The sequence below is a fragment of the Lampetra fluviatilis genome, chromosome 32 (assembly GCF_964198595.1).
Source record: "Lampetra fluviatilis chromosome 32, kcLamFluv1.1, whole genome shotgun sequence".
Taxonomy (NCBI): domain Eukaryota; kingdom Metazoa; phylum Chordata; class Hyperoartia; order Petromyzontiformes; family Petromyzontidae; genus Lampetra; species Lampetra fluviatilis.
The window spans coordinates 5,119,646-5,141,910 of record NC_136306.1 but is presented as its reverse complement, the minus strand read 5'-3'; the positions used below and the strand labels follow the sequence as shown (position 1 = coordinate 5,141,910).

General features: G+C 55.3%; 1 protein-coding gene across 2 annotated transcripts in view; it reads right to left on the bottom strand.

Annotated features, from left to right (window-relative positions):
* LOC144943677 (voltage-dependent L-type calcium channel subunit alpha-1D-like) overlaps positions 1-22,265 on the bottom strand; it is an 86,734-nt gene that overhangs the window by 22,525 nt on the left and 41,944 nt on the right. For both annotated transcript variants that reach the window (XM_078871383.1, XM_078871384.1), the window contains exons 18-37: positions 21,465-21,594; positions 19,917-19,976; positions 19,477-19,583; positions 18,256-18,343; positions 17,611-17,718; positions 17,031-17,083; positions 16,775-16,921; positions 16,129-16,330; positions 15,489-15,647; positions 13,650-13,760; positions 11,734-11,817; positions 11,217-11,345; positions 10,670-10,735; positions 9,601-9,692; positions 9,027-9,186; positions 8,455-8,582; positions 7,380-7,476; positions 6,572-6,674; positions 6,298-6,402; positions 4,353-4,474 (exon numbers count right to left, since the gene is read on the bottom strand). In XM_078871383.1, the coding sequence (XP_078727509.1) occupies positions 4,353-4,474; positions 6,298-6,402; positions 6,572-6,674; positions 7,380-7,476; positions 8,455-8,582; positions 9,027-9,186; positions 9,601-9,692; positions 10,670-10,735; positions 11,217-11,345; positions 11,734-11,817; positions 13,650-13,760; positions 15,489-15,647; positions 16,129-16,330; positions 16,775-16,921; positions 17,031-17,083; positions 17,611-17,718; positions 18,256-18,343; positions 19,477-19,583; positions 19,917-19,976; positions 21,465-21,594 (2,251 nt within the window). The remainder of the gene's footprint in view (positions 1-4,352; positions 4,475-6,297; positions 6,403-6,571; positions 6,675-7,379; positions 7,477-8,454; positions 8,583-9,026; positions 9,187-9,600; positions 9,693-10,669; positions 10,736-11,216; positions 11,346-11,733; positions 11,818-13,649; positions 13,761-15,488; positions 15,648-16,128; positions 16,331-16,774; positions 16,922-17,030; positions 17,084-17,610; positions 17,719-18,255; positions 18,344-19,476; positions 19,584-19,916; positions 19,977-21,464; positions 21,595-22,265) is intronic.

Below are 22,265 nucleotides of genomic sequence, written 5' to 3'. Positions count from 1 at the left end.
GCACGCAAACACTCGCGCGCACGCGCGCATGACGGACGCGCGGACAAACACATGCAGACGTAGGGGAACCAATGGTGATGATGACCATGATGACGATGTTGACAATGACATCGTTGATAATGAATGACAACGATGACGATGAAGTCAACGATGTTAAATGATGAATGACGACGATGATTACGATGTCGACGACGACGAGAAGGTAGCACGGGCGGGACACAAACACGACGATGGAGGAACACCGGGTTCGAGTTACAGGGAGGCAGAATGGAGAGACGTGGGACGAAGAGGAGGGAAAGCGAAGCCGCCGGTCTCCCTACGCTGTAGCAGCTCATGTAGGACATGGAGTAGTCGAGGTCCACCAGGTGCCAGTCCCTCCGACCTCCGGCAGACGCGCGCATCGCGATCCCGTCCGCGTGCGTTTCCTCCCAGCGTCAACTCCTGGCCTCGTTCCGTCCGTCTGTCCCAAGCAGCCTCAACTCCCACCGCCTCCCCGCGCTTCCGTCTGTCTCCCCAGCCTCAACTCACGGCGCTTTTATGTCGCCGGGTTTTTTTTTTGTTTGGCACCGTATCTCCCCCGCTCGCACCGCCACCCGTCCAACACCTCTCCCACTCTCTCACCCTCCCTCCCTCCCTCTCCCCCTCACTCTCTCCCACTCCCTCCCCTCCCTCTCCCCCTCGCTCTCTCCGTCTTTAGCGAGCCCCTCCGGTTCTCTCTCGGATTTTTTTTCTCTGCCGGCTTTTAAAATCCTGCCGCCGTACGGGATGAACACGTACGGCCTTCCAAACTCACCCCCACCACCACCGCTCCCACCCCGCCGCACTCACCCCCCTCTCTCTCGCTTTGTTCCTCGCACACCCGCGGCATCAGTCCCACACCCCCCGCCCCGATCAGAAACCTGCCAATTCTGCTCCACTTTAATGCGAGGCGATTTGATAAAAATAATCAGAATGAAAGGAATTCGGAGATAGAGATGGGGGGGGTGGTGGTGGAGAGAAAAAAGAGAGGCTGGACAGCTCACATCTCTCCAGCCTCCCGGCACAGTTCGCTGCTGCTCGCTTGTGCCTGGTGGCTCAGTGGTTCAGCGAAACGACTCGCAATCATCAGAAGGTTGCCAGTTCAAACACCGGTCGGGGCTATCACTCGGATAATCATCTCTACGGGGTCGATAAAATGAGTACCACGCTTTGTGAAGTGGTCAAGTTGGTTGTCCTCTGGAGAGACTTGCCCCTGCCATAGGAAGGTGGAATTTACACCACTGGCTTTGCAGGGCTGTACATGGGAGATGAGCTCATTTGAATGGGATAGTTGGCTTTTTTTTGCTGCTGCTGCTACCGCTGCTCCGCTCAAAGTCAAGATGATTGCACCAAAATGGGAGTCGTTTGTGCCACGGAAATCACACCCATAAATAACGATGAGAAACCTCGTTTCACACAAAACAAGTCTTTTTTTATCCACCCCGCTCAGAGGCGCAGATTCTCATTTTTCTTCTGAACGCGCAATTTAAACGGGACGTAAATTAAATGCTCGCACAAACACGTGTGCGCACGAGCCTGTGTGCGCGCGAACGTGCGCGTGCGTGTGTTATGGGGGAGCGGTGGCGCGGTGGTTAGTGCGCTACGCTATGAACCTGGCGACCCAGGTTCGATTCCTGCTCACGGCCAACACGGGTGATGATCATCTGAACCAGTCTTGGGGCTCCCCTAGTTCGATTCAGCCTCAAATGAGTACCGGGTGCTATGTGTAAATATTGACACTGGGGAGATAACGGTCGGTGGGCTTGGTACTGACCACCCACCTCCTTGTGTGCTGCGCTAGCCTTCATAGTTGTTTCATAACAACACTTGCCCCATCAGTGTTTTAAAGGATATACGGGAGTCTTTGCCTTTTTTGTGTGTATGTCTGCCAGTCAAATCCGGACACGGTCCCATCGGTGAGCTACTCTGGCAAGCGACTCTACGTTTGGATAGGTCATGTAGCCCGCATGCCCAGCCACCGCATGCCCTAGAAGCTTTTGTTTGGCCAAAAAGAGGGCGCTAAATGGGCACGGCATGGGCTGGAGAAGAGATGGGCTGTGGTCGAGGAGGATGTGGAGCTCAGTGGACTTGCCGAAAGACCGGTTCCAGCCGTGTCAAGATCAGCCTTTGTGGAGGAGGCTCGTGAAGGATGCTACTGGGCAGTTGGAGGCATGTGCCTTCCAGCAAAGAGCGGAGTGCCGGGTGAATAAAACGCAGCAAGTTGGCACAGTTGGAAGCACAGGTGGTGCATCTGGCAGTCATCTCAGTCAGTCAACCGATGACACCTAGGTCTGTCCAGGGAACTCTTGACTGCAGTGAGTCTTCGACACTTCACGTAACCTCAAAGTGCTCCAAGCCTGGCACAAGCACCGTGGTGACATCAACACCACTTAGGGGTGAATGGAAAGCTGCTGTTGTTGTTGTTGCGTGTGCCCTCGCCGTAGCTTGGTCACCTGAGTGGTGAGCGCACTGCCCTACAAAACAAACCTGACCACCCGAGTTCAATTCCGGGCCAAGGCTAACATCGAGTGGAGATCATCTGAACCAGTTTTTGGCTTCCCTTAGGTCGACTCAGCCATAATTGTGTACCTGATGCAGTGTGTGTCAACATAAGCACAGGGGTGACATAGGGCATTGACCTGGTCACATCCAACCCCCCCCCCCCTCCCCGACTTCGTGCGCCGTACCAACCTTCACAAGTGCTCGCTAACGGCACTTGCCCCAACAGTCTGTTCAATGCTATATGGGGGATCTTTGTCTTCGTGTGTGCGCCCTCCCGCACACACGCCCCACGTCCTTGAGTGGCTGTAATTGCTATTTAACAAGATCGTAATTTCCAGCGCGGATACCACGACGACAATCACATGCGGACACGAAAATTTCTGGCTCGTGCTTCCACACGCAAACAAAGACGAAAGATCCCCCGTGTAGCCTCATAGAGCTTGTTGGGCCAAGTGCTGTTAGCGAGCACCCACGAAGACGAGCAACGGCACGCGAATGGGTGGTGGAGTCAGCACTACGCCTGGCCGCATTTGTCTCCCCGGCGCTTATGTTTGCACACCGGACAGGGTACACATTTGAAGGCTGAGTCGATCTCAGGGAGGTCCGGACCAATTCAAATATTGTCCGTGAGCGGGAATTGGCCGGCGGGGGTTCGTGGAGCGATGCGCTAACCACTGCGCCACCGCTCTTTGTCACGTGCACGCACGCGAATCTTCGTGGCTGAGGATGTGCCGTGCGGAGATTTTCTAGCGGAGCGTCACAGAGGCGACCCGACACTTTAATTGGCTCTAAAGCGCGGCCGCGGTACGCACGCACGCACTCTCGCATGCTCACTCACGCACACACACACAGACACACACACAGACACACACACACACACACAGACACACACACACAGACAGACACACACACTCGCGCACACACAGACACACGCACTCGCACACACACAGACACACACACACAGACACACACAGACACACACAGACACACACACGCACGCACGCACTCACACACACGTACGCCCGCACTCCCGCATGCTCACTCACGCACACACACAGACACACAGACACACACACTTGCACACTCGCACGCACGCAAATCGCGCATAAATGTTTAAAAGGGTCTGGCATGCGCGCTGTCGCACCGCCAAGCAATTTGACGGTCGCATTCGATTTTTCAACATTTCTTCTTAAAATTTCTTAAAATTCCACATGCACATGCCCCAAATGTCAGGAGGTGAACCATTCCGTGCGACAATCACCGTTGGCTTCCCCCGCAAAGTGTTACTCGTTTATTCTGCCCCGTCGAGTTGATGATGGGCTGAGTCAACCGCCAAACCCGAACCAGGATTTGAACTCGCGACCTCCTCCCGATTGCGAGCCGCTCCACAGCGGTGACCGGCCCAGCGGCGGCACATTTGCCGCTTTGTCGCAGACTTTCACAGTTCGAACCCAGCGGTCGCCCCGATTAATACTGCCGTTGTAACAAGCTGGAATAATACTACGCGCCATTTGCTTCACAGTCCGGGTGCGAAAACACACACGGAGCTCGGTGCGACGGTGGCAATTCATACTATTCCCAATCTCTCAAGAGTAGGCCATTGACATCACTCTCAAGAGGAGGCCATTGTATGCCAGCGTCCAAACGTGCCGTATTACTCCATTGAAATGACACACACACACACGGCAGCATTTAGCGCGCCCTACTGGCAGACTAATGCCCCAGGTCACTCTTGCGAATGAGACTCATCCTGGCTCGTAGCGCGGCGAGCGCTGCAGTGCGGTGTACTGCAGTGTGCCGTGCGGTTGCCGCGTGCCACGCTCCCGTCCCACCTGTAGGGCCAGGTGGTCAGGCCCGAATCCCAGCTCCTCCTGCTCCTTGCGCATCTTGAACTTGCGGAAGTAGTCCTGGATGAGGTACGTGGCGTAGAACTTCCCCACCGTGATCTCGTCCTCTGCCAGGCCACGCGCCGGGGTCGCCGTGGCAACGGGAAGAGGTTAACCATGCCCAGAGACAAACAGCGATTCACTTTATTTTTGTACGTATATAGTACATATATATTATGATAACGATCATTTGCAGCCCGTTCGTCAAACGAGCGGGCGGCCTGCAATCAAAAGGTTACGAGTTCACATCTTATTTTGGGAGTTGACTCGACCCATCATCCCTCTGCGGGTCAAAAAAATTAGCACAACTTTGCAAGGGCACACAATCGGAGATTGTCTCTACTGGATTGACTGCAACCGCAGTCAATCCAGTAGAGGATTGACTGCAAAGCAGATGAAGCCGGCGAGCTCCGGATTGCGAGCTCCGTGCGCTCGGCGAGATAAGTTCCTGGTTGATCGATTTTTGAGTTCCGCAGTTTTCTCTTCTTGCTCGGCACACGCCGGGGTGGCTCGCCTGGAGAGCGACCGACTCGCAAGATCGGAGGGTTTGAGTTCAAACCCTGGCTGGGGGGTTTTCAGTTGACCTAGCCCCCTCCCGGCGTCGAACCAGTACCACTTTGTGGCATGGAGCCAACAGCGATTGTCCCACGGATATACTCACCAAACTGGGGTCACCGGATTCGTGGCACGGCGCGCTAAACCGCTACACTACCACTCCCTCACGCATACGCAAAGGTCGCCCGTGTAGCCTTAACAGACTGTTGGGGCAAGTGCTGCTAGCGAGTAGCACCTATGAAGGCCGGCACTGCACACAAGGGGGTGGGTGACCGGCACCACGCTCGGCCGCCTCGTACACACTCGCACACAGACTAACTCAAAGTCGGCAGAGCAGAGGGGGGAACATGCAAACTCCACACAGAAAGGGTGCTCGAGTCAGGAATGGAACCCAGGCGCTTCTCCCTGTGAGGTACGAGTGTTACCCCTGCGTCGCCACCCTGCCGGTTCCCCGATGATAATGACGGTTGCAATTCAGTCGCTGGAGACGGGGTTGGGTTTCGGAGATTGATAACAAAAATAAATTATTGGCGAAAAAGAGAGGGAGACGCTGTGTGGGTTGCCTGCGCCGGGCAGGACGGAGGGCGGTCGAATGAAAGGCTGTTATTAAACTACAAAATAAACCGTCTAATTTTTTTTTTTGGTAAATCAAATCACATGTGGGTCGACAGGCATCTTGAGAAAATTTACATACAAATGACAATATTTATATTCTATAATTAAAGTGGTTTAGCGCTGGGGTGACTCCTGCACCCACGAGGCACTCACGTGTGCGCGCGTGCGTGCGTGCGTGAGTGCGTGCGTGCGTGAGTGTGCGTGCGTGAGTGAGTGAGTGAGTGCGTGAGTGAGTGAGTGCGTGCATGAGTGAGTGAGTGCGTGCGTGCGTGAGTGCGTGAGTACGTGAGTGAGTAAGTGTGTGCGTGAGTGAGTGCGTGCGTGAGTACGTGCGTGCGTGCGTGCGTGAGTGCGTGTGTGCGTGAGTGAGTGCGTGCGTGAGCGCGTGCGTGCGTGAGTGAGTGCGTGCGGGTGTCACGTGCGTGTGCGAGATTAAAATCGGGCGGCTGCGGCGATGGCCACCCACCCCTCGTGTGCTATGCTGACCGCGTAGGTGCTCGCTAACAGCACTTTGCCCCAACAGTCTGTTAAGGCTATATGGGAGATCTTTGTCTTTCTGTCGGTCAACCCTCAACACCTGGATCTGTCTCGTGACCTCCTGCCCAGACAGCCTTCGACACTTGACGTGCCCTCAAAGTACACCTAGTCCGGCACAAGCCCGGTGGTGACGTCACCCCGTCACTTGGTGGCGAATGTCGGCTGTCGTTGTTGTTGAGCGTACCTCCTGGCGGTGGGATCACCTGGTCCAGAAGCTTCATGCTGGTCCGGTTCCAGATGCCCTTGATGATGGCTCGGAGCTCCTCATTGTTCTGAATCTTGTTTCCACCTGCGTGAGACGCGGGGGAATCAGTCGCTGACGTCGCGCCCACCCGCCCCCTCCTCCTCGTTTATGATGCTGGGACCCCCCCCACCCCACCCCTCTCCAATCCCCGGGTCTCCCAGGGCCGTGAGTGACGATGACCAGACGGATGGACGGACGAAAGGCCGTTTGTTACCTTCGGTCCTAATCTTGAGCGCCGTGCGGACGAGGGCGAAGATCGTGGCGTTGAACATGACCGTGCCATCGCTGTTCAGCGGCATGTTCATGGTGACGAAGCGCTGGGGGCGCAGAGAGACACGGGGAGGGGAGAGAGACGGCGTTGGGAGAGACATGGGGAGTGAGGCACGGGGAGGGGAGAGAGACGGGGATGAGAGAGACATGGGGAGTGAGGCACGGGGAGGGGAGAGAGAGATGGTGAGAGGAGAGAGACATGGGGAGTGAGACACGGGGAGGGGAGAGAGAGATGGTGAGAGGAGAGAGACATGGTGAGAGGAGAGAGACATGGGGAGGGGAGAGAGAGATGGTGAGAGGAGAGAGACACGGGGAGGGGAGAGAGAGATGGTGAGAGGAGAGAGACATGGGGAGTGAGACACGGGGAGGGGAGAGAGAGATGGTGAGAGAAGAGAGACATGGTGAGAGGAGAGAGACACGGGGAGGGGAGAGAGAGATGGTGAGAGGAGAGAGACACGGGGAGGGGAGAGAGAGATGGTGAGAGGAGAGAGAGACATGGGGAGAGAGACACGGGGAGGGGAGAGAGAGATGGTGAGAGGAAAGAGAGACGCTTAAGAGGACATCTACCACATGAAGACAGCAATGCGATCAGTGGCTGGCTGTGAGCTGGAACTTGAATGTTCTCCACTGGACATGAGGTTGGCCCTGGTGCCTCCTGCTCCACAGATCGTCGCATCCAGCAGTGGACAGATGGCGATGGTGCTGATGATGACGACAACGACGGCAATGACCGTATAAGGGGGTCCCCTCACCTTGCATGCCACGCGGAGAGGACACAGCTTGCCGAAGCCCAGAGGTGGCTGGATCCTCCTGAGCAGCGCAAGCACGTCGGCGTGTTTGATGCGGCCTCTGGGTACGCAGGCGCATGCAGACGTGGGGGGCGAAGGGAGGGAATGGCGGTTAGGGGGTTAGGGATCGCTGTGAACACGAGCACTGGAAAGTTATTCACAGATTTATAGTTTTTCGCAATTTTTGGTGAATGTAGAATTCACAATGAGGGGTGGTGTGTGTGGGGGGGGGGGGGCAGTGTCTAAATGAGAGTGTATGTCTGTGGGTAGGGGGCAGCGTCCATGTGTTGATGGTGGGGGGTGGTAGTGTCTCACGGTGAGAGGATGTGTCTGTCTATGTAGCGCAGTGTCTACTAATGGGGGTTGTATCGATGTGTTTGGGGGCAGTGTTTATGAGTGGGGCGCAGTCTTTTTCAATGGGGAGTGGTTTTTCAACAAAACTAAACCTTTTATTTCACTAAGGCCCACTGAGCTATATAGCTGTTTTTCAGAAGCGACCTGGCCACAAATGATAGCTCAACGAAGTGGCTTATCATGTGGAAATTCATAGCAGCCAAATACTCAAAAGATATGTTTATAAATGTGGAGGGTAAAACCGGAGGACTCGGAGAAAATTCCACGCGACCGCAGGGAGAACTTGCAAACTTCCAAAATACAGAGTGCTTCAAAAAAATGTTAACACTTATTTACGAAAAAATTATGGATAATACACTGTAACATGATAACAAAAAGTCAAAGAGTCTCCACTTCATTGTCAACGCATGTCTGGAATCTTCCCCAGGTGGTCTCAAGAGCCCAGAGGCACATTTCTTGTGGTATTTCAAATTCTCAGAAGTGTTAAAAAAAATTTTGAAGCACCCTGTATACAGCAGGCACCAGGGTTGGGATCGAACCCACGACCTCCTGCATACCAGGCGAGGTAGTTCAAGTCTCGCCAGTGCGGCGCCCGTATCTCTGCGTGGGTGGGGGTGGGTGGGGGTAGGTGGGGGTGGGGGTCGGGGGGGTGGGGGGGCGGTTTCCTTCGGGGGGGGGTCCTCACTTGGCATCGGGGTCGTACTCGGCCCAGATCCTCTTGAACTCGTCGAGGTGGTGAGGGCCCAGGATGGACCAATCCCGCGTCAGGTAGTCAAAGTTGTCCATGATGACGGCCACGAAGAGGTTGATGATCTTAGGAGGAGGGGGAGGAGATTGCGTGAGTCAACACTACAGTTGTGCATCACAAACAATTCATGATGATGATGATGTTGGCGGTGGTGGTGGTGGTAGTGGTAATTATAGTGGTGGTAATAGGGTTGATGATGGCAGAAGGTGTGAAGCTGGTGGTGATGGTGATGAGGGTGATACTGGTGGTGATGGCATAGGCGGCAGTGGTAGTGGTGGTGATGGGGGCGACGGTGGTGGTGATGTTGGCAATGGCATAGGCGGCAGTGGTGGTGATGGGGGTGATAGTGGCAGTGGTGGTAATGACGGCGGTGGTGGTGGTGGTGGCACTTTGGTATTGGCTGTCCGTTGACATCTGCATCATGTCAGCCGGTTTGCTGGTGCCGGTGTCTCGTCACCCCGGTGGTTGACACAATCCACCGCCGCCGCGACAGTGCGCGGGTCGCTCACCAGGAAGGCGCACAGCATGTAGAAGCTGATGAAGTAGAAGATGGCGAAGTTGCTGCCGCACGTGAACTCCTCGCCAGGGCTGTAGTCCGACTTCTCGTCGCAGCGCTTCCCCGGCATGCAGGCCAGCATGATCTCGTGCCAGCGCTCGCCCGTCGCACACCTGGGAGCGCAGGCACACGGGCGCACGTGGGCACACGGGCACGTGTGGGCACATGGGTGCATGTGGATATACGGGTGCATGGGCATACGGGTGTACGGATACATCAGTACACACCCACAGGTACACAGGTACGTGATTGTACAGACACATGGATACAGGTGCACGTGTATACATGGGTACACTGGCACACATTCACACAAGAAGATAGGTACACAGGCACATGGGTACATGTGTATTTGGATAGCTAGCTATGTACACATTGCTGAGTACGGCTGGGTATGACTGCGGGTGACTTGAGGTGCCTAAGGTTGAGTGAGGGTGAGTGATTGTGAGTCAGATGTAGCTGGGGGTGAGTCGAGATGGGCAGGAGCGAGCGAGTGAGTGTGAGTAGAGGTGGCTGGGGGTAACCGCCACCTGAACAGGACGAGCACGGCCTGTGGGAACGTCTGGAAGTTGTTGTTGCGGTTGATCTCCGCCCCGTCCTGCAGCGCGATCTTGCCAAACATCTGCATGACGCACAACGGCCGTCGGTGAGGTTCACAACGCACACACGCGTGCATGCACACACACCACACGCACACACACCACACGCACACACACCACACGCACACACACCACATGCACACACCACGCGCACACACACCACACGCACACACACCACACGCACACACACCACATGCACACACCACGCGCACACACACCACACGCACACACACCACACGCACACACACCACACGCATACACACCACACGCACACACACCACACGCACACACACCACACGCACACACACCACACGCACACACACCACACGCACACACACCACACACACACACATCACATGCACACACACCACACGCACACACACCACACGCACACACACCACACGCACACACACCACACGCACACACACCACACGCACACACACCACACGCACACACACCACACGCACACACACCACACGCACACACACCACACACACACACACACCACACGCACACACACCACACGCACACACAGACCACATGCACACACACCACACGCACGCACACACACCACACGCACACACAATACACGCACATACATCACACACACCACATGCACACAAAGGGCGAGGGCAGGGTGTGGGAAGCGGAGTGGAGTTCGGTACGTGTGGTTGGGTAGGGTATTTGTGATGGGTGGAGTGATGGGACAGGGCAGTGTTTTTGGGCCCGGTATGGGCAGATGGCCTGGGTAAGGTGTGGCAGGTTTGTTGTGGTTTAATACGGTGGGGTATGGGGCAGTGGAATGGGGTCGAGAAGGGTAAGTGCGGTAAGTGGGGTGGGTAGGTGAGGTGCCGTAGCGAAGGTGGATCGGGTGGTCTAAAGTAGGCAGGGCAGCTGTTTAGGGAGGGTCCCTGGAGTTGGGGTCAGACCGGGTTGGATGGAGTATGTGGGGTCGATTGGCCGGTGGGTACTCGGGTAGGGTGCATGGTTCGGCGCTCGCCTGCATGCCGATGACGGCGTAGATGAAGAAGAGCATGACGATGAGCAGAGCCACGTACGGCAGGGCCTGCGGGGACGACAGGATTCACCTCGATTGTCACAACGACACCGACGACAACGCTGAGCAGCGACGACGACGGAGATTCAAACATAGTGACAGCCAAATTTCGATTTAAAGCTTTCGTGACTGCAGGGATTCATCTTCTTGGTTCATTCTGTAAAGTCACGTAGAAGGAAAAAAAAAAACATAATAAAATAATTCTCACGACGTTTCGGCCACAACACAAGCAGCCGTCCTCAGGTGAAGAACAGGTCTGTCAGACGCTGTCTTTCCGACAGACCTGTTTTTCACCTGAGGACGGCTGCTTGCGTTGTGGCCGAAACGTCGTGAGAATTATTTTATTATGTTTTATTTTTATGATTTTATTATTTCCCTTCTACGTGACTTTACCGAAAGAACCAAGAAGACAGTGACGGCCATTTAACAAAATCGCTGAGAGCCACTTGCAACATCGCTGCCACCACGCCCATCGCTCGCGACCCCTGACCTGGAAGGACTTGATGAAGGTCCAGAGGAGGATGCGGAGGCCTTCTCCTCGCGCCAGAAGTTTGACGAGGCGCATGACGCGGAAGAGACGGAAGAACGTGATGGAGATCCGCGACGAGCCCTCTGACGTCTGCCGGGGTCGCAGATCGTGGGTCACGGTGGGGGTCATCGACGCATCGGCGTGGGGTCAACAGATCACAGTTCAATTACTTGACATTAATTATGTGATGATGATGATGATGGTGCTGTTGCTTTGCCAGTGGTTCACAAGCACAATTACCAAATACAAATTCAACACGATCTGTGTCAATAACACTGCATGGCATTTCGTGTGGCATGTGTGGTGTGTGGCACGTGCATGATGGCGTGCGTGGTGTGGCACGTGTGGTGTGTGGCACGTGCATGATGGCGTGCGTGGTGTGGCACGTGCGGTGCATAGCGTGCATGGTGTGTGGCATGTGTGGTGTGTGGCATGCGTGGTGTGTGATGCGTGTGGCAAGTGGAGCGCGATCGCTCACGTCGAGTTTGCTGAGCAGGACGTCGACGATGCTGCCGACGACGATCAGGAAGTCAAACACGTTCCAGGGGTCGGTGAAGTATCCCTGGGTGGCAGCACGAGACAACGACGGTGAGATAACGGGGAGACGACCCACCAATGCGTACACGCCAAGGGGGTGACACTCAGCGCTTCAATTTCCTGACCACCACAACTTGCATCACCCGGCAAACCCTGGTGGCCACCCATCCAAGTATGAGCCAGGCTCATGGCTGCTTAGCTTCTGAGCTGTGACGAGATCGGGAGAATTCAGCGTGAGTTGTTCACAGATGTCAAATCACGGTGAGTGACATTCTGCTAATCACGGTTGCTGAGCACAGGCCCAAAAAAAAACAATTGAGCAAGGTTAGGATATCGAGACGATGGGAGGGAATTCCAATGTGGAATAGTGCGAGAGAAGAAGCAGAAAAAGAAGCGTTGTGACCTGCAGTGTGGTGAGTGAGTGGGTGAGTGAGTGAGTGGGTGAGTGAGTGGGTGGGTGAGTAGGTGAGTGAGTGGGTGAGTGAGTGGGTGAGTGAGTGGGTGAGTGAGTGGGTGAGTGAGTGGGTGAGTAAGTGGGTGAGTGAGTGGGTGAGTGAGTGGGTGAGTGAGTGGGTGAGTGAGTGGGTGAGTGAGTGGGTGAGTAAGTGGGTGAGTGAGTGGGTGAGTGAGTGGGTGAGTGAGTGGGTAAGTGAGTGGGTGAGTGAGTGGGTGAGTGAGTGGGTGAGTGAGTGGGTGAGTGAGTGGGTGAGTGAGTGGGTGACTGAGTGGGTGACTGAGTGGGTAAGCGAGTGGGTGAGTGAGAGTGGGCGCACGAGCACCTTGCACGCTGGTGAGCCAGGCGGGCGGGCTGTAGTGAGTTAGTGAGTGAGTGAGTGGGTGAGTGGGTGAGTGAGTGGGTGAGTGAGTGGGTGGGTGAGTGAGTGGGTGAGTGAGTGAGTGAGTGACTGAGTGGGTGAGTGAGTGGGTGACTGAGTGGGTAAGTGAGTGGGTGAGTGAGTGGGTGGGTGAGTGAGTGGGTGACTGAGTGGGTGACTGAGTGGGTAAGCGAGTGGGTGAGTGAGAGTGGGCGCACGAGCACCTTGCACGCTGGTGAGCCAGGCGGGCTGGCTGTAGTGAGTAAGTGAGTGAGTGGGTGAGTGAGTGAGTGAGTGGGTGAGTGAGTGGGTGACTGAGTGGGTGACTGAGTGGGTGACTGAGTGGGTGACTGAGTGGGTGAGTGAGTGGGCGCACGAGCACCTTGCACGCTGGTGAGCCAGGCGGGCTGGCTGTAGTGAGTTAGTGAGTGAGTGAGTGGGTGAGTGGGTGAGTGAGTGGGTGAGTGAGTGGGTGGGTGAGTGAGTGTGTGAGTGAGTGAGTGACTGAGTGGGTGAGTGAGTGTGTGAGTGAGTGGGTGAGTGAGTGGGTGAGTGAGTGGGTGAGTGAGTGGGTGAGTGAGTGGGTGAGTGAGTGGGTGTGAGTAGCGGTATTTCAACGGTTAGCACGCTGCACTACTAATCTGGCAAACCGGGTTCGATTTCTGCTTACAGACAACACCAGTGACGAGTATTTGAACCGGTCCTGGGCCTCCCCCAGGTTGATTTGGCCTGAAATTAGTACCTGGTGCGGTGTGTAAAAACATCACCGCCGGGCAGACAAAGGCGGTCGGACGTGGTCTGGCCACCCACCCCCAAGTGTGCTGCGACGGCCTTCACAGCTGATACTCGCTAACGGCACTTGCCCCAACAATCTGATGAAGCTATACAGGGGATCTTTGCCTTCGAGTGAGCGAGCGAGTGTGCTGTTGTGACCTGCAGCGTGGTGGTGGAACACAGTGTGTGGACGGGACAAAACAGTCGGTCCGGCAGCGCGAGCCCTCGCGCAAATGTCGAGTAGAGTAAGGTTCGCGCGCGCCCTCACCCGGGGCTTGTAGGCGATGATCTTGACAATCATCTCTCCGGTGAAGAGGAACGTGAAGATGAGATTGAGGACGTCCATCACGTGGCTGAACTCCTCCGACTGGCCGTAGTGCTGCGGGGAGGGGAGGGTGCAATGGTTAGCGACCCGGAGTTTCGCCGGTCTGCTCTCCCGTCGGTGGCAAGTTTCTTCAATCCCCCCCTCGCCCCCCCCCCCCCCTGGCCTCTGTGCACCCAGCGTAGTTAGTCGATCGGCAAGTCATCTGTGGTGGGGTAGACTGTGGGTTACTTCCTACACGCTCTGGCCAGTGTCAACATTTCAAGCCGAATACCCTCCACTCGAGGAAGCGTTCCAGAGCTCCCTCTCGTGGAGGCGCTTCTGCTGGCAGTGGCGCGAGCGAGACGTTGCAAGGCTGCGTCTTTACCTCTTATACATATGTCCTCTCTACTGTATGCCCCGCTTCCCCCACGCGTACCTACACCCCCCCCCCCCCACGTACCTACACACCCCCACCCCCACGTACCTACACACCCCCCCACCCCCACGTACCTACACACCCCCACCCCCACACGTACCTACACCCCCCCCCCCCCACGTACCTACACACCCCCACCCCCACACGTACCTACACACCCCCACCCCCACACGTACCTACACCCCCCCACCCCCACGTACCTACACACCCCCCCACCCCCACGTACCTACACACCCCCACCCCCACACGTACCTACACCCCCCCCCCCCCCACGTACCTACACACCCCCACCCCCACACGTACCTACACACCCCCACCCCCACACGTACCTACACCCCCCCACCCCCACGTACCTACACACCCCCACCCCCACACGTACCTACACACCCCCACCCCCACACGTACCTACACCCCCCCACCCCCACACGTACCTACACACCCCCCCACCCCCATGTACCTACACACCCCCCACCCACGCGTACCTACACCCCCCCCCCCACACGTACCTACACCCCCACACGTACCTACACCCCCCCACCCCCATGTACCTACACACACCCCCCCACACGTACCTACACACCCCCCCCCCACACGTACCCCCACCCCCACACGTACCTACACACCCCCCCACCCCCATGTACCTACACACACCCCCCCACACGTACCTACACCCCCCCACCCCCATGTACCTACACCCCCCCACCCCCATGTACCTACACACCCCCCACCCACGCGTACCTACACCCCCACCCCCACACGTACCTACACCCCCCCACCCCCACACGTACCTACACACCCCCCCACCCCCATGTACCTACACACCCCCCACCCACGCGTACCTACACCCCCCCACCCCCACGTAGCTACACCCCCCCCCCACACGTACCTACACCCCCCCACCCCCACGTACCTACACCCCCCCCCCCACACGTACCTACACCCCCACCCCCACACGTACCTACACCCCCCCACCCCCACGTACCTACACCCCCCCACCCACGCGTACCTACACCCCCACCCCCACACGTACCTACACCCCCCCACCCCCACGTACCTACACCCCCCCCCCCACACGTACCTACACACCCACCCCCACACGTACCTACACCCCCCCCCCACACGTACCTACACCCCCCCACCCCCACGTACCTACACCCCCCCACCCACGCGTACCTACACCCCCACCCCCACACGTACCTACACCCCCCCACCCCCACGTACCTACACCCCCCCCCCCACACGTACCTACACACCCACCCCCACACGTACCTACACACCCCCACCCCCACGTAGCTACACCCCCCCCACCCCCACGTACCTACACACCCCCTCACCCCCAGGCGTACCCGGAGCCCCGTGCACAGTACCTGCATGCCGAGGCAGAGCGAGTTGGCGACGATGAGGGCGAACATGGAGTACTCGAAGGCGGGGTGGTTGGCCACGTACCACACGTTGTAGCGGTACGGGTTACGCGGGATGAAGCGCCGCAGCGGGCGCGCATTGATGGCGTACTCGACGCACTGCCTCTGTGCACGGGGACACGTGGGGACACAGCGGGGACACAGCGGGGACACGGAGGGGACACGGAGGGGACACAGAGGGGACACAGCGGGGACACGGAGGGGACACAGAGGGGACACGGAGGGGACACAGCGGGGACACAGCGGGGACACGGAGGGGACACAGAGGGGACACGGAGGGGACACGGAGGGGACACGGAGGGGACACGGAGGGGACACGGAGGGGACAAAGAGGGGACACACAGGTGGCAGACGCAGGGCACACGTGGGAGACAAGAATCCGTGTTAATTAGCTTAGTCTCCCTCTCTCCAGCCTCCAGTCTCCGTGTCACTGTCTCCACCATCTCCGTCTCTCAATCTCCCCCTCCTTCATTGAACCCCAGTCTCCCCGTTCGTCTCCAGTCTCGCCGGGCCACCGGCCCACGTGAAGCAAAGTGAACGCCACTCGACGCGTGCTCGAACGCGGAGGGGGGGGGGGGACACACACCTGGTTCTTGTCGAGCTCGCAGTTGCGGTACTCCTTCTCGCCCTGGTCCTGGAAGGTGACGATGACGAAGCCCACGAAGATGTTCATCATGAAGAAGGCGATGATGATGATGTAGATAATGAAGAAGACAGACATCTCCACGCGGTTGTTGTAGATGGGGCCGATGTCCTCCTTGCTCGAGTCGATGGCTCGGTACAAGAACCTGTGAGCGGTCGGGGCAGGAGAGCGGAGTGGGGGTGCCGGTCAGTGGAGAGGTGGGGAATGGCAGGCCGTGGGGTGACACCACCAATAGCAGCAGATCTTGGGCCTGGCTTCACCAGGGATAAGATTCGCATTTATTGGGGGCTTCAATGCCCCGGCATCTCACAACCCCTCGGCTCTCACATCTCATCTCAATCATTTCACTCCTAATTGGCGGAACCCCCGTTTTCTCATCCCATCCTGTCCCTGTCTCCCTGTTACTGCCTCCCTGGCCCTCTCTCCCCACCCCCCTCTCTCCCCAATTTACATCTCTCCCTGTCTCCCTGACCCTTTCTCCCTGTCTCCCCGTCTCCCCATCTCCCTATCCCTCTCTCTGCCCATCTCCCCATCTCCTTGTACCACCCCCCCCCCGACCCCCCGTGGTGGAGCCGCGATGCGGACGCACTGCGGCCAGCCCTCGAAGGTGGACACGGTGAAGAGGGTCATCATGCCGGCCATCACGTTGTCGAAGTTGAAGTCGTTCTTGTACCAGATGCGCTCGCGCACCTCCGGGTAGTCCAGGTTTCCCTCCTTGTACCAGATGAACAGGCCCCTGTCGCGCGCACGGCAAGACAATGAGGGGCAACGGCAAGCGTTGATGAGGCGGGAGTGATGATGGTGATGGTGAAGGAGAAGAGGTGGGGAGTTGTTTAATATCTCACTTGCACTCCGCCTCCGTGTTCTTGGATTCATCCGTGCACGCGAAAAATCTCCCCTGTGCAGACGGACACAACGTCGACCACGTCAACAACATCGACAACAACGACGACAAAGATGACACCAAACATCAACATGAACAGACACCTGAAAAAACAATGATGTCAGCTACAACTCTGATGTCAATGGCATCAACAATTGAATCGACTACACAAACAACAGCAGCAGCAGCAGCAGCAGCATCGCCTTGATGATGCCTCACGAGGTGTTTAAACATCCATCTAGATGGTAACGCTGACATCATCAATATAAACACCATGATGACGATGATGATGATGGTGGTGGAGGTAGTGACGATAACGATCATGACACAATGATGATGGTGGTGGTGATGATGATAACGATCATGAGGATGACGACAATGACAGCAATTATGACAATGATGACGACGATGATGACAGTGATTATGATGACAATGTTGCTGATAACAATGACCTTGACGACGATGACAATGATTACAATGATGACAATAACAGTGACGACGATGAGAGTGATAACAGCGATGACGACGATGAAGGTCCCCACCTTGAAGAGCTGCACGCCGATGCAAGCGAAGATGAACTGCAGGAGGGTGGTGACGATCACGATGTTGCCGATGGTGCGGATCGCCACAAACACGCACTGAACCACGTGCTGCTCGCCGCACAGAGACAAAGACCCGCCCCCCGCATCGCCGTTAAACAGACTGTTGGGGCAAGTGCTGTTCGCGAGAAACACCCTATGATGGCCGGCACGGCGCACCGATGACGCGGTGGTGTGGCCAACACCATGCCCGTCCGCCTTTGTCTCTCCCCAGCGCTGATGTTTACACACTGCACCAGGTACTCATTTAAGGCTGAGTCGACCTAGGGGACGCCCAGGATTTATTCTCAGATATTTCACCGCCGACGGTGGCGGCCGTGAGCGGGAATGGAACTCGGGTTGCCAGATTAGCGCAGCGCGCTCAACCACTGCACCACCGCTCCCCAGAGGACATACACAGGTGCATATATAGCAAATGTAGCTGTGTTGAGCTGTGGCTACAGTTGTAGCTGTGGTTGCAGCTGTGGTTATAGTTGTGGTTGCAGCTGTGGTTGTGGTTGCAGCTGTGCTTGTGGTTGTAGCTGTGGTTGTAGTGGTAGCTGTGGTTGTAGTCGTTGCTGTAGCAGATGTGTGGGACAGCTGTTGCACCTTAAGACCCTTTGCTCTGTTGATGGCTCGAAGAGGTCTGAGCACCCTCAACACACGCAGGATCTTCACCACGGAGATGGCGCTGGACCTGAAAACATCGTCACCGCCATCGTACCATCGCCATCAGCCTCACCAAACATCATCACCGTTGTCGTCATCAGCATACCATCGCCGTTGGCTTCATCGTCACCTTCATTAGCAACGTCTCAATCATCATCGTCGTCGTCTTCCTATTTACTATCCTCATCGTAATGAAATAATGTAGCATCCTCACCATTATCACCGACAGAATGATGCTCATCAACATCACTTTCGTCATCTGCATCACCATCATCACCAATTCGAGTGTAACCCCAAATCATCATCACTGTCACCGTCATTATCAGCACAATCATCCGTTTCCACTCCACTCCCACTGCCAATCCAGGGAAGGATTAGGATACGAGGACGGGTATCAAGAACCAAAGACCAGGTCCCAGAGACCAGGAACGATTGGACCAGGAACCGAAGACCAAGGATAGGAACCATGGACCAAAGACCTGGGACTATTGACCAAACATCCGAGGCTAGTGCCCAAAGATCAGGTTTCAGAGACCAGGAACCAGAGACCATGGAGCATGAGATCAGGAACCAATGGCCAAGGCTAGGCACCATGGCCAAAGACCTTGGAGAGGGGACCAAACACCTGAGACCAGGGCCCAAGGCCCGTGGACCATCAACCGTGGACGAGGTGCAAGAGACCAGCGACGAGGTATCAAAAAATCATGGTGCAGCGACGAAGAGTCATAGAAGAGGGACCAAAGAACTAGAGATCAGGGTGCAGGGACGAAGAGTCATAGAAGAGGGACCAAAGAACTAGAGATCAGGGTGCAGCGACGAAGAGTCATAGAAGAGGGACCAAAGAACTAGAGATCAGGGTGCAGGGACGAAGAGTCATAGAAGAGGGACCAAAGAACTAGAGATCAGGGTGCAGGGACGAAGAGTCATAGAAGAGGGACCAAAGAACTAGAGATCAGGGTGCAGCGACGAAGAGTCATAGAAGAGGGACCAAAGAACTAGAGATCAGGGTGCAGCGACGAAGAGTCATAGAAGAGGGACCAAAGAATTAGAGATCAGGGTGCAGCGACGAAGAGTCATAGAAGAGGGACCAAAGAACTAGAGATCAGGGTGCAGGGACGACGATGCTGGGAACCCAGGAGCAGGGACCGGACGGGCGCTCACTGGATGCCGAAGGAGACGAGAGACACGGTCACCACAAAGCAGTCGAGGATGTTGAAGTAGTTGCGCAGGAAGGAGCCCGTGTGCATGAACGCTCCGTACGCCGTCATCTGAGCAGGGCGGCCGTACGGCGGGGTCAGGGGTCAGGGCAGGATCAGAGGTCACGCAACGTTATGTTAGTTGCACGTGATTAGACAGCTCCTTCTCTGACCTGTTGATTCCTTTATAGTTGTGTTATTTAAGTGAATACCTGTTTATTTTACATGTGGGAAGGGCTTAGAGCTGTGCCACGTGTTGGCTGGGGGGGGATCTCACGCGGTTAACAAGACATGCATCTGGCTGAGGGTCTTGGACATGAGCGAGGTGTTTCGTGTGGTCCAGGGAAGACGACAGCTGATACGGGGGAAATTGTCTCACGCCGCGTTTACAACGACGCCCTTCACCTTGAGGACGATCTCCGTGGTGAAGACGGCCGTGAAGCCGATGTCAAAGAAGGAGAGAATCTGAGCGGAAAAGAAATGAGCAAGAGAAGAAACGCAGAATGAGATAAGTCGAAGCAAAATAAGCAAATAAGGAAATCTAATTAATTTGGCAGAATTTCAAACAGGCTGATAACATAAGATCAGTAGAAATTTGAAATGGTGTTGACTGAATAACGAACTCAAGGAAATTAAATGGACAGAAGATAATTTAACGTGCGCAGTCTTTCGCGACCTATTCACATTTTTGTGTCAGACTGCCGTGTGAGTAAAATGTTGTGTCGTACACCCCTCCTCCACCCAACACAGTCCGATAAATAATAAAAGCTGTCAGGTGAACAAACGTGGAAAAAAAATTCCACTTGGCGACGACCTGTGGAAGCCTTCATCCAGCAGTGGATAGATCCAGTTGATGACGATGAAGAGCAACAGTCATCAGAACCGAGGCATGAAAATCTAAAAAATGTTGTAAACTCTTACTCAGCAAAACAAATGTAGAAGAGAATGGTGATGATTATTATACTGCTATGTAGGGTATTGTGGGATGAGAGGCCTACGTGAGGTAAAAGGCCTTTTTTACTCTTTGTTTTTTTCCGGTAAAGTCACGTAGGTAAAAAAAAAATCTAAATGAATTAAATCACGACGTTTCGGGCGCAACACAAGCGTCCTTCTTCAGGTGGGGACAACTTAGCGAAAGCACACCGCCTAAGTGAGTAATTATATATATAATATATATTATATATATATATTATATATATATAATATATATTATATATAATTACTCATATATTATATATATATAATATATATTATATATATAATTACTCATCACAGCCACCTCTGAGACACACTTAAGCGGTTGTGCTTTCGCTAAGTTGTCCCCACCTCAAGAAGGACGCTTGTGTTGCGCCCGAAACGTCGTTGGCTAATACATTAAAAATTTTTACCTACGTGACTTTACCGAAAAAAAAAACAGCATGAATCCTTGCAGTCACGAAAGCTTCAAATCTATAATTAAAAGGCCTTTGTTGTCCTGGTGCTGACAGAAGTGGTCTCATCAGCCATGGCCAGGTTGGGGTGCAGTGGTGCCCTCCTCTAGAGTTCTCTGCTGCTGCTGCTGCTGGTGCTGGTGGTGGTACCAGCAGCACAACAACCACGCGGGGTGAGCACCAGGACACAAATGGCTTGTACCCCACGTAGGCCTCTTACCCCACCCTACTATACTTGATGATGCTTTCCCTGGTGATGATAATTACGATGATGATATTAAAGTCTAATTAGGCAAGGCACAGGAATCCTGAATAACATAATAAGTCCGCGATGAGCTTCACGATGGACAAACCCGTCAGCTAAGAGAGCCGTCTCTTCACTTTGTGAAGATTCAAAGCAACGAGATTCACTTGATGCTGAAACCGCTAGGATGTCACATGTCCAACAAGGTCCTCTCGATGAGGAGGAGGAAATCGATGATCGGAGGAGGATGATTATGAGGAAGAGTGAGGAAGGCCTCACCTCGTTTCGGAAGGAGTAGGGGTCGATGGGGTCCTCGGCGGCGAGGGAGATGCTGCTGAGCAGGATGAAGACGAGGATGAGGTTCGTGAATGACGTGTGGTTGACGATGCGGTGGCACATGATGCGGAACCTGCACGCGCACACAAAGACAGACAGTTGGGGAAAGAGCTGTTAGCGAGCAACTTTGAAGGCCGACACGGCGCACGAGGGGGTGGGTAGCCAACACCACGCCTGGCCGTCTTTGTCTTCCCAGTGGTGACGTTTACACACCACACCAGGTGCTTATTGGAGACTGAGGCGACCGATGGGAGGCCCAGGACCCAGTTCGGATAATCACCGCTGCTGTTGGCCATAAGCGAAAATCTAACTCGGGTCGCCGGGTTCATAGTGCAGCGCGCTAACCGCTTCACTACTGCACACACACAACAACAATAACAACTGCAGTGTGCCACTAAGGTGCTGGAGGCTCACACACACACACACATGGGTGTGTGATGGTGTCTCACTGCGTCGGCACTGCCTACATATCGAACACGAACCATAACACCTACCCCACACTAAGCGTCACTCTAACCGCAGCCCTCGCAAACATAACACTAACACTATCCATTACCAACTCCTCACTCCAAACACTAACCCCCAACCCCGAACAATAAACCTCAACCCTAACTCAATCCCTAACCACTAACACTAACTTCACCCCTAGCCCTGGACCTCTAACCACAACTCCACCCCTAACTCTTAACCGTCAACCCGAATTCCACCCCTGTCCCGAACTCCAACCTAAACCCCCAATCTCTC